A 15,380-nucleotide genomic window follows, 5' to 3' on the forward strand; every position below is an offset into this window, starting at 1 on the left:
AAAGTATGATGGCTACAAGATTTCAAGCTGTCTGATTTTTCTTTGGTTGCATTTCTTAATCAAAAACGAAATAATAGAAGAATGAATATCCTACTCACAGACCTTACACACGGATCTAAAGCTGAAGATGCTGGTGTTGTGTAGACGCTATCTAGTTTTGGATGATGCACCATTTTTATTGAGCTGTTTGGTTATCCAAAAACATATAATCTTTACACTATGGATTATGGTCCCAGTGTGGATTTTCTAATCAGTGTCTTTCTAATCAAATCAGAAATATGACCTTTGCACCTGTTCTATGCATTGTGCTTCTAATGTGATTTATGGAAGATGACATAGTAGCCTGTCAGTGGAGGCTGGTGGGAGGAATTATAGCAGGATGGGCTCATTGTAATGGCTTGAATGGAATAAATGGAGCAGAGTCAAACATATGGAAAACATGTGTTTGACTCCGTTCCATGAATTCCCTTGCAGGCATTACGATGAGCCCTTCCTCCTATAACTCCTCCCACCAGCCTCCTCCGTAGCCTATTCTTAGAAGGTTACAGTATGTCAAAACAATTCAATGTATCATACTACTTCTTTGATTAATCAGAATTCCACACAAATTATGAGGGATCTTGTGCTTCAGCTGGATTGTTTTTTTGTGCAGCATTGGGGAGTATGATGTCCTCAAACTCCTCGCTATTATGCATTTGACACCAATGCTATGTATAAACCCTAGATGAGTTAGGGGAAGCTGCTTTGAAGCCAAAGAGACTGCCAAGAGTGTGCAAAGCTGTCATCAAGGCAAAGGATGGCTACTTTAAAGAATCTCAAATATATTTAGATTTGTTTAACACTTTTTGGTTACTACATGATTCCATATGTGTTATTTCATAGTGTTGATGTCTTCACTAGCTTTCTACAATGTAGAAAATAAGAAAAATAAGAAAAACCCTTGAATGAGGGGTGGCAGGTAGCCTAGTGTTTAGAGTGTTGGACTAGTAACCGAAAGGTTGCAAGATCAAATCCCCAAGGTAAAAATATGTTGTTCTCCCCCTGAACAAGGCAGTTAACCCACTGTTCCTATGCTGTAATTGAAAATAAGAATTTGTTCTTAACTGACGTGCCTAGTTAAATAAAGGTAAAATAAGTAGGTGTGTCCAAACTTTTGACTGGTACTGTACATCAATAACATTGAACATTTATCCTAGTGGACCACTTACTGGGTAACCGTAGTTTGGAATAATAATCATGATTCCTCAGTCGAGCAGAGAGTTTCTTGTCAAGATTACAGGTTACTGGAAGCCGTTTTTCAACAGCAGGTATTCTTATTGTAACCAATACTGTGAGCTGTGGGGGCATGCTTGCCGCCGGCAATATCATTCAGCAAACCAGAAAAAAATGTAGGGTCCCTGAAAGGGCATGTGACTGGGCTCATACAGGTAAGTTCCAGGACCAAGGATAGCAACCTGTGTTGTATGAAATAACTTTTGAAAGACAATGTGCATGAATGTGCGAGGGCAAGATATATTCCTAATCATAACCAAAAGAAAATGTATAGCATTAAAAAAAGTTCAACCATAATATTCCAAAACATACTTCTCTCTAATTGTATCCTTTATTTATTGATAAGATTATTGCATATTTTCCTTGTGTTTTCCAAGATACAATACAGTGGTATATATGTGTCACTATTAGCAAGGACATGTATTTCATGTTGCTGTGTTACACTGCCCTCTGCAGGTTGCATGTGTTGCAGTAGGATGTTCAATGGGGCCTTTCATGCGCTACTTGTACCAGTGGCTGGACAAGTTATTTTTGTCAGCAATGCTCTACCTGCTGTCAGCAATGCTCTACCTGCTGTCAGCAAGGCTCTACCTGCTGTCAGCAATGCTCTACCTGCTGTCATCAATGCTCTACCTGCTGTCAGCAATGCTCTACCTGCTGTCAGCAATGCTCTACCTGCTGTCAGCAATGCTCTACCTGCTGTTTTTTTTTATTTATTTTATTTTACCTTTATTTAACCAGGCAAGTCAGTTAAGAACAAATTCTTATTTTCAATGACGGCCTGGGAACAGTGGGTTAACTGCCTGTTCAGGGGCAGAACGACAGATTTGTACCTTGTCAGCTCGGGGGTTTGAACTCGCAACCTTCCGGTTACTAGTCCAACGCTCTAACCACTAGGCTACCCTGCCGCCCCATCAATGCTCTACCTGCTTTCAGTAATGCTCTACCTGCTGCCAGCAAGAAAGTCCTCACCGATCAGCTGATTGCATCACTGACCATGGAGCATAGTATTTCATAGGGGAGTGTGTTTTTAAAAGGTTTTTTTTAAGTCAGCGTTAACAGTATACTAAGTTAAATCAATGTCAACGTGGACTGTTTGCTTGCTCTTGGAAAAGCTTGCTCATGGAGAAGCTCACAACAAAACTCACTTACCACAGTAACTAGGAACAAAAAAAAAAAAAAAAATCTTCCTACAGGAATCGGCAAGATAAAGGGCCACAGTCTGTCTGAGGGTTGGAAGAATCCAAAGACAAGTTCTGGGAGATCTACAAGGTTAGTGAAATAGTATGACTGTGTTTTTCATATCCTAGCCCTAATTATTCCCTACAATTTGGCCTTTGTATTCTCTATCCTCTTACCTGCTTGATTTTATTGTCTTTTGTTCGGAAGGCATTTATTGTATCTTGCTTTTTAATGTATTAATTTACTTGACAAGAATGGTTTGGATCAGAAGCATAGGCCCATTGTACTCTATAATTCTGTATTGATACCCCTCTAGTCCTCAAGGTTTGTTTGTGCTCCTTTTCCTTCAAGGTGGACTGGTGTGTTTGGCCCATGGCACAGGTTATCAACTTCTACTTCTTGCCTCCTAAGTTCCGAGTCTTCTATGTTAGGTGTTCCCAAGGTGCGCGCAATGTCGTCTGGGGTATGCCAAATAAACATGTGATTCACAGTCAGTTACACATATCAGTGTTGTTATACATGTATAGGAGATTACATTAGTCACTGCATTTGTGTTATTTAAAAAATAAAATATTTTATTCATAGATAAGGAATAGCTTTTTCAAGCATCTTAAAAGATAGATAAAATCTTGATTATCGTTGATTTAAATTGTGTATTTTAATTTCAACAGATTACTTTACTGGTATGGCTTTTGAATTATAATTTATAATATGCCTGTAGGTTTCTTGTGCGTTTTATTCAAGTTAAATTCATGGCTTACGATATGATATCTTTTAATACAGTATGTCAATGTAGCAATCTAATACTGTAGCTGCATAATGATTGTTAAACCCCAAACATGTGTATTTATAATTGCATTGTAAAGTCCAGATGCGTATTTATTAATGAGATCAGTAGGCTTATAAATAAAGAAGAAAAGTTTCACATGCAACCCAACAAGATCGAACAACATTATGCATAGATATGCCTACGACATAGGTTTGATGTTGATTTGGACACCACAACATTTAGTTATCCTGTTGTCTCTACAACTACTTTATTCAGTCAGGCATTCTGAGACCATTTTCGAGGAGAGACTACAGCAGAAGGCCTGCCTAATTTTGGGACAATTTATTTTGTCTGTGGTAAAGTGCTGATGTTGTAAGAAACATGGAGAAGACAGGCAATTAGGCTAACAGGTGATTCAAAATGATTCCAAAAACATTTTGTATTTCCATAGCACAAGTTGTGCACAAAAACTTATCAAGAAGTTATCGTATGTGTTACATTGTGTGTACACTGTGTATTGGAGATGTTTTACCTGCATGAAGAACATTGCGTGTTTTGTATCCTCAAGATGGCATTCTGTTCCCCTTTTTGAGAGCCTACAAGATTAGCGCACAATGCTTCTGCACCTAAGCTACCTAATGAAATGGGCTAGGCATAGGCCTACCTCCGTTTGCAGACCTGGTGATTTATGTAATTCGGTGATGGCGATTGTCTATTTTTTTTTTTAACAGAACGCTTTTTATTACGTATTGAAAGCCTTTCAAACTCAAATTCAGCTAGGGTCAACATAGGTTATCTCCTCATCAGTAGATAACATTATGCAACATATAAACTCTAGCGAACTCTGGCCTGCCAAACCAGATATTGGCGACACACATGCATGAATAATGGTAAAGATCACCGCCATTGGACTGGAGCAGTGGAAAGCATTCTCTGCATTCTCTGGAGTGATGAATCACGCTTCACCATCTGGCAGACCAACGGACAAATCTGGGTTTGGCGGATGCCAGTAGAATGCTACCTGCCCGAACACATAGTGCCAACTGTAAAGTTTGGTGGAGGAGGAATAATGGTCTGGGAATGTGTTTCATGTTTCAGGCTCCTTAGTTCCAGTAAAGGGCAGTCTTAACGCTACAGCATGCAATGACATTCTAGATGATTCTGTGCTTCCAACTCTGTGGCAAAAGTTTGGGGGAAGCCCTTTCTGGTTTCAGCATGACAATTCCCCCGTGCACAAAGCGAGATCCATTCAAAAATGGATTGTCGAGATCAGTGTGGAAGAACATGACTGGCCTGCACAGAGACCTGACCTTAACCCCATCGAACACCCTTGGGATGAATTGGAACGCTGACTGCGAGCTAAGCCCAATATCAGTGCCCAACCTCACTAATGCTCTTGTGGCTGAATGGAAGCAAGTTCCCGCAGCAATGTTCCTTCCCAGAAGAGTGGAGGCTGTTTTTGCAGCAAAGGGACCAACTCCATATTAATGGCCATGATTTTGGGATGAGATGTTCGACTATTTTTTTATTGTTGAACATAAAATATTGTAAAAACACCAGCAAATCAGCTCCAAATGATTTTAATTTGGTAAATCTATCAAAGTATTCCAAAGCATAGGCCTAATAGAGAAATATAACCTACAGTAGGCCTAATAGAGAAATATAACCTGCAGTAGGCCTAATAGAGATATATAACCTACAGTAGGCCTAATAGAGATATATAACCTACAGTAGGCCTAATAGAGAAATATAACCTACAGTAGGCCTAATAGAGAAATATAACCTGCAGTAGGCCTAATAGAGAAATATAACCTACAGTAGGCCTAATAGAGAAATATAACCTACAGTAGGCCTAATAGAGAAATATAATCTACAGTAGGCCTAATAGAGAAATATAATCTACAGTAGGCCTAATAGAGAAATATAATCTACAGTAGGCCTAATAGAGAAATATAACCTACAGTAGGCCTAATAGAGAAATATAATCTACAGTAGGCCTAATAGAGAAATATAATCTACAGTAGGCCTAATAGAGATATATAACCTACAGTAGGCCTAATAGAGAAATATAACCTACAGTAGGCCTAATAGAGAAATATTATCTACAGTAGGACCTAATAGAGAAATATAATCTACAGTAGGCCTAATAGAGAAATATAACCTACAGTAGGCCTAATAGAGAAATATAACCTACAGGGTAGCCTAGTGGTTAGAGTGTTGGACTAGGAACCGCAAGTTCAAATCCCAGAGCTGACAAGGTACAAATCTGTCGTTCTGCCCCTGAACAGGCAGTTAACCCACTGTTCCTAGGCCGTCATTGAAAATAAGAATTTGTTCTTAACTGACTTGCCTAGTTAAATAAAGGTAAAAATATATATATAAAAAAATAGAAATATAATCTACAGTAGGCCTAATAGAGAAATATAATCTACAGTAGGCCTAATAGAGAAATATAATCTACAGTAGGCCTAATAGAGAAATATAATCTACAGTAGGCCTAATAGAGATATATAACATACAGTAGGCCTAATAGAGAAATATAACCTACAGTAGGCCTAATAGAGAAATATAATATACAGTAGGCCTAATAGATAAATATAATCTACAGTAGGCCTAATAGAGAAATATAACCTACAGTAGGCCTAATAGAGAAATATAACCTACACTAGGCCTAATAGAGAAATATAACCTACAGTAGAACCTAATAGAGAAATATAATCTACACTAGGCCTAATAGAGAAATATAACCTACCGTAGGCCTAATAGAGAAATATAACCTACATTAGGCCTATGTGATCATATACAAATGAAAGCAAGGTTTGCAATGATTATGTTTTAGTGAAATATTGTATATTTCGGGACTTCTTGCGGTCAATTTGCAGTTTAATTTATTTATAATTATGTTCTGGCCCCTTAATTAATGATTCACTCAAGAAGATGAATTGTCCCGTGGCTGAATCTAGTTGAGGATCCCTGATCTAAAACATGGTCCTTAAATCATTTCCTTGGGACTGTTTGCCAGCTTGGCTCATAGTGCAGGACCTGTGGGAAGTGTGAAGAGCAACTCCTCATCAAGGTTTTCCAGCTCACCCACGCACTTTCAACATTTAGATAATAATTTATCCTCCTAGCAAAAAAATCCCCAGCAAAATCTGTCAGTTTAAACTAGAGATATCTGTTTTTACATTTCTAAAGAAATAAAGCATTTGACCTTTCCATTGTGTTAAAGATGGAGGATTGGTTGATTTCCAGTTTAAGTATAAACATTTTCAAGACGAGAAAAGTATCGTCCAACCCATCTGGTATCTCACTGAACCCTCATACACCATGTCTTGGAATATGCAGACAGGCGGATTAAATGCACATTCACATTGCACTCCCACAAGGCATGGATTATTGAGTCATTGTTAGTTTTACATGTAAGACTTGACTCTGCCGTTGTGCTGTAGAATGTGTGAATTCTGTCTCTTGTGTAATAAATTATATACATTAGTTTATGCTGGATTAAGTGTACATTCTCGTTAGTTTGTTAGTTATGTTCCAACATTACCTCCATCTTGTGCCAATATTAGTTGTTTTCAAGCTTTGTTTCCAATAGTTTATATTTGTTTCTAAGAGACTGTCAGTTAGATATGCTCTCTGCAAGGTTTTGTTTAAAGCGCCTTCAGAAAGGATTCACACCCCTTGACTTTTTCCACATGTTGTTGTGTTACAGCCTGCATTTAAAAATGGATTAAATTGAGACGTTTTGTCACTGGCCTACATACAATACCCCATAATGTCAAAGTGGAATTATGTTTTGTAATTCATGTCTGGCAAAAACCAAACACTGCATTCCACAGTAAGAACCTCATACCAACTGTCAGCATGGTGGTGGTAGTGTGATGGTTTGGGATGCTTTGCTGTCTCAGGACCTGGACGACTTGCCTTAATAGAAGGAACCGAGAATTCTACAGAAAAATGTCAGGCCATCCGTCTGTGAGCTGAAGCGCAGCTGGGTCATGCAGCAAGACAATTGTCAAAAAAGCACAATCAAGTCTACATGAAAATGGTTAAAAAGCAACACATTTGAAGTTTTGGAATGACCTAGTCAAAGTCCAGTCTTAATCTTAATAGAGATGTTGTGGCAGGACTTGCAGTTCATGCTTGAAAACCCACAAATGTCGCTGAGTTAAAGCAATTTTGCATGCAAGAGTGGTTCAAAGTTCCTCCACAGCGATGTCAGAGACTGATCAACAACTACAGGAAGCATTTGGTTGCAGTCATTGCAACTAAAGGTGGCACAACCAGTTATTGAGTGTAAGGGGGCAATTACTTTTTCACACAAGGGAACTGGGTGTTGTGTACTTTTGTTAATTATATAAATAAGGTACGTATATTTTGTTTTTGTAAACTCACGTTGCCTTTATATAATATTAGGTTTTGGTTGAAGATCGGATAACATTCAGTATCAAAAATATGCAACAATAGGGGATCAGAAAAGGGGCAAATCATTTGTCACGGCACTGTATGTAAATGGTATATTTCTGGATTTAATTTTCAATAAGTTGGCAAACATTTCAAAAAACATGTTTTCACTTTGTCATTATGGGGTATTGTGTTATTTCTAGGTAAGAAATAAAATAAGAAATAAAATAAATCAAGGGGTATGAATACTTCTGAAGGCAATGTATCTTACCTATCATATGAACATCATTTTCTGACTCAAATAGGATTCCCTAAAGATTATTCTGATATCCAAAAGATTTTATTGAAATTTCATGATATGAAAATTTGAAGTTGCATGTATTTGAAAATATCTACATGGGTCAGTCCAAAATTGTTTTTTAATTCGGTCATGGAAATAAATGCATTTCCTATTACCAAGTCATTTACAGTTTCTATGCCTTTAGTTTTCCATGTGGTCCAATTTATCAGTGAATTCTGAAAAGCTATCCAAGGATTGTTCCCTGGGGGGGGGGGGGGGGGGGGGGGGGGTTTTTATGGTGTGATATTGGTTCTTGTAGAATAAGTTACATTTACTTCCATGTTGTTATAGTGTTATTAACTATCAAGTTGTTAATGTTCCTAGCTACATCCTTAGAAAACAGACACGTGAAAAGATTCTAGGGATGATCATGCGTATCTTCAACATGTACCCATTGTTCCTCTTTAGTGCATTTAACTATACTGTATGTTACAAGTAAAAACCCTGGGTGGTGAGTTGATACAAATCCTAAGTATTTTATATTTTTGGTGGTCCACTTAATGGATTGCTGTAGATCATGAGTTATTCTTTTTTATTTTTCCTGTTGTCATTATTTCAGTCCCAACCTCCCATCCTTGCCCATTATTTCCCATCCTTGCCCATTCTTACCCAACTAGCCAAGCTGGTTCCAACCTCCCATCATTTCCCACCCTCCCCTACCTTTCAGACACACTTACACCCATCTATCCATCCATCCTTCAACTTACTCATCCATTATTATTAATTTCTGCCCAACATATACCCCATGCATTCACACACCCATTCTCTCTCACCCTCCTAAATATATTCAGATTTGTTTTTATTTATGTTGTGGGACTGGCACCGTTTGAAAATAGAAGGGCCTCCCGAGTGGCGTAGTGGTCTAAGGCAGTTGAGAGCAGCCCGTCTCCTCACTCAGCCTTCTGTCCCGCCGAAACTCCACCCAGGATGTCAGGAAGAGTGCAGAGCCAGAGCAGCCCGTCTCCTCACTCAGCCTTCTGTCCCGCCGAAACTCCACCCAGGACGTCAGGAAGAGTGCAGAGCCAGAGCAGCCCGTCTCCTCACTCAGCCTTCTGTCCCGCCGAAACTCCACCCAGGACGTCAGGAAGAGCGCAGAGCCAGAGCAGCCCGTCTCCTCACTCCTCCTGTCCACTAAGAGCCTGGAACCCATCACTAGCTGCTATCCAGTTAGTCACATGTTTTTTTGCTCTTGGGCTCAATTCCAAACCAATGTATCTTTTTACCCCTATGTCCTTGTTAGTCTTGTGGTTTGTTTGGATAGCTGATCCCTTCCATTCCTCTCCTCCCTGTGGTGTGGTGTAGGGCGAGTGGGAAAGTTAGATGATGAAGGGGGGCTGGATTTAGTGCCTCGCAGTTGGAGTAGTGCTATCTATCTCTTTCCTGTAATGCTTGCCTCAACTTAAAAATGCATCTGAAATAGTAAAAGGGTCCCAATACAAGTCCTGCACATTCCCACTGGCATATCTGATTGGATGCAATATGAACATATACAGTAGGAGCCCTATTGAAATATTAAAAGCTGTGTGTGGCTCTGTTGAAGGTCTGGTAAGTTTGACTGTCAACTTCATGCTTGTTATGTCTTCCTCCCTAAATGGAAACTAATAATGACCTAAAACAGGTCAACTAAAACTACAGTCATGTAAATTATATTTCAATAATACAACAGCAGACAAAACCCATATGATAGATTTCACTGATTTATCAAAGATCACAAGATTCACTAATGACTACTTGGGCATCTATCTCCCTTGGGAACACGTGAAATACTGTGTGTGTCTCTGTGTGTGTGTGTGTGTGTGTGCGTGTGTGTGTGTGTGTGTGTGGGGGTGGGGGGGGGGGGGGGGTTACTTCCTGGTTCAGGAGCCTTCTGATTGGACCAGCAGTGACATTGTGCTAACATCTTCCCCCTCTGTGCTCTGTGGTTGTTGTTGTTGTTTTTTGAAGAGAAGAGGAATGAAGACATTCCTGTTTCATGGTCAGTTTTATCTCCTTGTTATCAGCCAAGCATGTGAGAAGGGTAGGAAGATCTGTTTTTCCACCAACAATTGTACTTTTTTGTTTTGCCACATGAATTGTCTATTCCTGTCTGCTGTGGTTTGAATCAAATCTTGTTGCATTATTTTGGAACACAATGTAAAATTCGTAGAATGAAAGGGCTGGGTAATGGAACAACAAGCCGATAGGGGGTGCCAGGTCGTATTGCAATAGGAGGTAGCATTGACAACAGTGGCTCATGGTCTTTAAACGCTTCTCATTGTGACCATATGTGACTGGGTTGGTAGCCAATACACTCTCAAACTATTACAGAATACAGTTCGATACAGTTCATTGGACTCCAAACATAATGTTATCAATCCTGTGAATGTCAAACATTTAGAAGTGTGTTTAAAGAGTGTACTCTTGAATAGATGTGTTGTGGCTATTTTATAGCCTTTATGTTGACCTAACTGCTAATATCTCCAATCATCGCCCTCATGCTTGTTCTCACGGGGAGGCATTTATGAAACACTGCTTTCTTTCTAGAGCAAAAATATATAAAGCAAAATAAACTTCAGTTGAAAAACAAGGCCTTTTAATGCAACAAAAGCATTTCAATTGAGCTGTATTTAATATTTTATTAAAACAAACCTTAGTGATCTGTCGAAGGATGCTTTGAAATGTTACTCTTACTTTGGAACAAGAGAATTCGTTCAGACATTTACCCTGAGGTGGTTGTTTGTGGTTGTTTGAAAGTTGTTCTTCTCACCACCATCCCATTGTTAATGATTGGTGTTCTTTAATAAGGACACTCTATTTGACAGTTGGGAGAGAACCAGAAGAGGCCTTTTTAAAAGGTAACACTGTCTTAGCCTCTACCAGGCTGGCTGTCATAGGTTTCTCCTGCGTCAAATGTTCCGACTCCTAGGTTATTCTGGGGAGCCCGGTGCTCAGCTGCAAGTCGTAAGATTGCAGGAAAACCTTTTCTTTTATTCTCCTGATAAACAAAGCCGCCCAAGGAAGTGAGCCCCCCAGCCACAGATAGAGAACCATCGTGACAGAGTCCATGCTCTTTATAACTTTATCTACCCTGGTTTTTTATAGTCGGGGTCCTTCATGTGACTTTTCCTGGTAGACTTGTGAGCATGTGAAAGGCAAACGGACTTCTTGAAGTAAATTTTTTGGACGTCACAAACAATAGGACTGGGACTTAGACCGGAGTACTGCTAAGTTGAGCAGGTTTAATGTTTATACTCTGAGGACTTGAGAGAGGAAGTTATTATAGAGCATAGTTTGAAGTGGACCAGTACTAGGCTCTGGTGAGAGGAGGGGGATGGGGCAGATCTGTCATGCCTCTTGCTCACTTTAAATCAGGCGTCCATATTTAGACGGAAGGGAGGGAAGGCCTAGCAGTTATGTAAACAAAAGCCTGGGCAGGCAGGGGAAGGGATTGCACTGTAATAATATTTTAGTCCATTAACCACGACTATGACCTTTGGAGAGAGACAGGGCTGTTTGGAAATAACGGACATGGTCAGATAGAGAGCTGTCTAGCTTTTTCACGTTCTCTCAGAGCACTTTCGAGAGCACCCACTAGAGTCAGTATTAGTTGTATCCCTGACTAATGGATTGATAAGTCCAGGTATACTGACCTCCATGCTGACCTGACCAGTCAGTTTTGTGAGAGGAGGATAGGACCGGTAAAGCTTCAAGGTTGATCAGAGTCACCAGGAGAGTGTAGCCAAGCCAGGTTAAAGGGACAGCGGGAACCAGGACCAAGCAACTGATGACATGAGCGAAGCATGCTCTGAGGAGGAGTGGTCCGAAGAGCACTCTGAGGAGCAGCTGGTCAGCAGGCTTCCGGTCATCCAACTCAAGGCCATGTCGCCAGGCATATCCCCTAAAATCTCCCCACGCGACTCCCCCTGTGGGTCACCCCGAAACTCCCCGATGCTCTTCAGGAAGCTGCTGATGAACCGGAGCATCAGTCTACAGAGGCGCTACACTTTGGCCTACACTCCCAGGTAGAGACCTTACTGTGTTCTATGTCTTTTCCAGTCTCGGGGTCCCTTAGGGCTGCATGACTTACCCTGTAATGTTTAGAGGGCAAACTTTCAAAGCTAGTAGAAAAAAGGTTTTCGGGGCCTTTTTAAAGGTGATTTGAAGTTAAGTCAGCAGAGTGAGGGTTTTATATACGGCGACTAACCATAACTTTTACTGGCTTGTGGTGTGCTTGAATAGATGCCTTTGTTGTAGAGGAGCAGAATCTCTTCTATCGGCTGGCATCAGGTGGTCTAACTCATATGAAGCCTCCTTTCTCTGTTGTGTTGTTTTCCACGTAGCAACAGTTAATTTGAAGAAAAACAAACGGATTCTTAAAATGGTTTTACAAAGTCCTTCTCTCTGTACAGTAGAGTTGTTGTAATAACAGATTAATATTGAATATTACAGAGGAGATGTATAAAAGCTGTGTTCCCTTTAAAAAGTAAATACATCTCATCAGTGTTCCCTCTAAGCTGCATGTTGAGCTTCCCGAAACTGCCACGCAGAAGAAATATCAGCATGCGCAAAAAAATACGAGATTGAATTTCACTCAACTATCTTGAGTTTTCCCCGTTAGTTAACACTATCAACGTTTCCCTTTACTGTGGGAATTGTGATCGAATCAACGCACTATTAGCCACTTTCAATGCTATATACCGAAACAGAACGAGCTATGCAAGATTTAGTATGCAAAACTAAAGATGTCAAGAGATTTTGGTGTAGGCAGAACACATCAGAGTAGGTTACGACTAAGGCCGTACTTTACACAGACCTGTGTGCCATAACCAGAGCTTTAGTAGGCCTATATTCAAATAGACCATTGCCGTATATGGATCAAGCCATTCACTTTGTACTGGACTGTTTTTACTGGACTGTGTTTACAGCATGAGCGGTCGTGATTAGATGCTCTTGTTTTAAGATCGAAGCGAGAGCTACATTTAGTGACTTGTGCACATTTGTACATTTGTTCATATCGTTTGCTAGTTATTGAGTTATTAGCCCAGTTATAGATCATTTGTAGTCAGCAGTGGGGGAGTGATTGCACAAAAAAACAAAAAGTGTGCATTTCTAGACATCTTTGAAAAGAAATTCAGGTAAAGAGCTGTTTTTTTTGTCTTAAAAGGGGCAGTGTTGTATTTTGAGACAGGCTTGAATAAGCTAAGTAGCCAATAGGCAGAGGGAAGCATAATTGGTCTGATTCTCTGTAATAATGATGTGGGAATAATTACGCATTTTATTTTGTAAAGTGGTTTCTTGCATCAAACAACACAACAAGTGGTTAAGGGCGCTGTACTGCAGCCCAGCTGGGTTCGCGCCCAGGCTCTGTCGTAACCGGCTGCGACCGGGAGGTCCGTGGGGCGACGCACAATTGGCCTAGCCTCGCCCGGGTCAGGGAGGGATTGGTCGGTAGGGATCTCCTTGTCTCATCGCGCACCAGCGACTCCTGTGGCGGGCCGGGCGCAGTGCGCACTAACCAAGGTTGCCAGGTGCACGGTGTAGCCTCCGACACATTGGTGCGGTGGCTTCCGGGTTGGATGCGCTGTGTTAAGAAGCAGTACGGCTGGTTGGGTTGTGTATCAGAGGACGCATGACATTCAACCTTCGTCTCTGCCGAGCCCGTACGGGAGTTGTAGCAATGACACAAGATAGTAGCTACTACAACAATTGGACACCACGAAATTGGGGAGAAAAAGAGGTCAAATAAAACATTTAAAAAAAAATAAATACATTTTCTGCCACCGTGTCTGAAGGACAAGTGGATGAACAGGTTCTAGGCCTACATTGAACACCACACATCAGCTGCTAATGTAGGCTGAACAATAGAACAGCTATTTCCATCTTAATATGTTATGGGATACATTTTCTCCATTGTTTGAATGGTATGTCACTCTGGTAGGCCTGCATTATGATCAAATAGCCACAGTAGCCTACTTGACCACTGTTAAAACCAACTTAAACATTGCATCTCATTCCTTTTTTATTCTCCATACGTCTTTGTTTTTCTTGTGGACTAACAAGAATAATTAGATGAGGTGTTTATGAAGTCCTACTCCCAAGGTCTGCCAAATGCTTACTAGGTAGGTGTTCTGCTGAGGAGAAAAATATATTTACGTAAATGTGCATAAAGTTTACAACATACAATACAAATTTACTGAAGATTTGTTACAATTGTCAGACTGCAGAGTTTTATTTGAAATTACAGTATACAGTCTGAACATGGGTTCCCTGATGACACACTTGTAATACCTGGTTAGGTCTAAGTTTTAGACTCTATTTGATGTTGAGTCTAGTATCTGCATATTCCTATGGATTGTCAGATACATAGGTGTTTCTTGGCTAGATGGCTTTTTGTTTTGCGTTCATCAGCTTTTCTGCTCTGGTAGTTGAATGGTAGTATTAGTTGAATGGTAGGATTATTGAATGGTAGTCTTATCCATACCAACTTTCAGTAGTCAGAACAAACATGTTTCATAAAAAAAATATTGTACTGGCCCCCCATGTGAATCGAATCCACAATCCTGGCATTGTAAGCGCCTTGCTCAACCAACTGAGCCACACAGGTTTGAGCTAACGTAGGCTAATGTGGTTAGCATGAGGTTCTAAGTAACAAGAACATTTCCAAGGACATAGACATATCTGATATTGGCAGAAAGCTTAAATTCTTGTTAATCTAACTGTACTGACCAATTAACAGTAGATATTACAGTGAAAGAATACCATGCTGTTGTTTGAGGGGATTGCACTTGAAAATGTATTAATAAACCAATTAGGCACATTTGGGCAGTCTTGATACAACATTTTGAACAGAAATGCAATACTTCATTGGATCAGTCTAAAACTTTGCACATACAATACATCCATCTAATGGCCAAAATCTAAATTGCGCCTGGGCTGGAATAATACATTACGGACTTTCTCTTGCATTTCAAAGATGATGGTACAAAAAAATACAAAAAAGCTGTTTTTTTTCTTTGTATTATCTTTTACCAGATCTAATGTGTTATATTCTCCTACATTAATTTAATATTTCCACAAACTTCAAAGTGTTTCCTTTCAAATGGTATCAGGAATGTGCGTATCCTTGCTTCATTACCTGAGCTACAGGCAGTTAGATTTGGGTATGTCCTTTTAGGGGAAAATTGAAAAAAAGGGTCAGATCCTTGACCCACTAGTCACTACCACTAGTCATAACCCATGATATTGACGCAAATCAAATATTTACTGTGTTTGTGGAGACGGAGCAGGAGCAGGAGGGCTGATGAAAGAGCACTTAACCTTAATTGCCTGGGAGCAAAACAAATATTTTGTCTGGGGGTAGAGTTTTTTCAGACAGCAAACACACCCTGTGTTTTTTCTTCTGTGTTTGTGACACTGTCTGTCTGGTGGGGT

At 40.1% G+C, this 15,380-nt stretch overlaps 1 protein-coding gene and 1 pseudogene across 2 annotated transcripts in view; both read left to right on the forward strand.

Annotated features, from left to right (window-relative positions):
- Nucleotides 1-1,236: 1,236 nt before the first annotated feature.
- Nucleotides 1,237-9,290, forward strand: LOC139376858 (mpv17-like protein 2; annotated as a pseudogene).
- Nucleotides 9,291-11,425: 2,135 nt separating this feature from the next.
- Nucleotides 11,426-15,380, forward strand: part of LOC139375943 (3',5'-cyclic-AMP phosphodiesterase 4C-like) — a 90,297-nt gene continuing 86,342 nt past the window's right edge. Inside the window, exon 1 of one of the 2 annotated variants that reach the window (XM_071117918.1) lies at nt 11,426-11,971. In XM_071117918.1, the coding sequence (XP_070974019.1) occupies nt 11,739-11,971 (233 nt within the window). In that variant the 5' untranslated portion in view covers nt 11,426-11,738. The remainder of the gene's footprint in view (nt 11,972-15,380) is intronic. The other variant, XM_071117917.1, reaches the window with a different exon arrangement.

This window comes from Oncorhynchus clarkii, chromosome 20, assembly GCF_045791955.1.
Source record: "Oncorhynchus clarkii lewisi isolate Uvic-CL-2024 chromosome 20, UVic_Ocla_1.0, whole genome shotgun sequence".
NCBI lineage: Eukaryota > Metazoa > Chordata > Actinopteri > Salmoniformes > Salmonidae > Oncorhynchus > Oncorhynchus clarkii.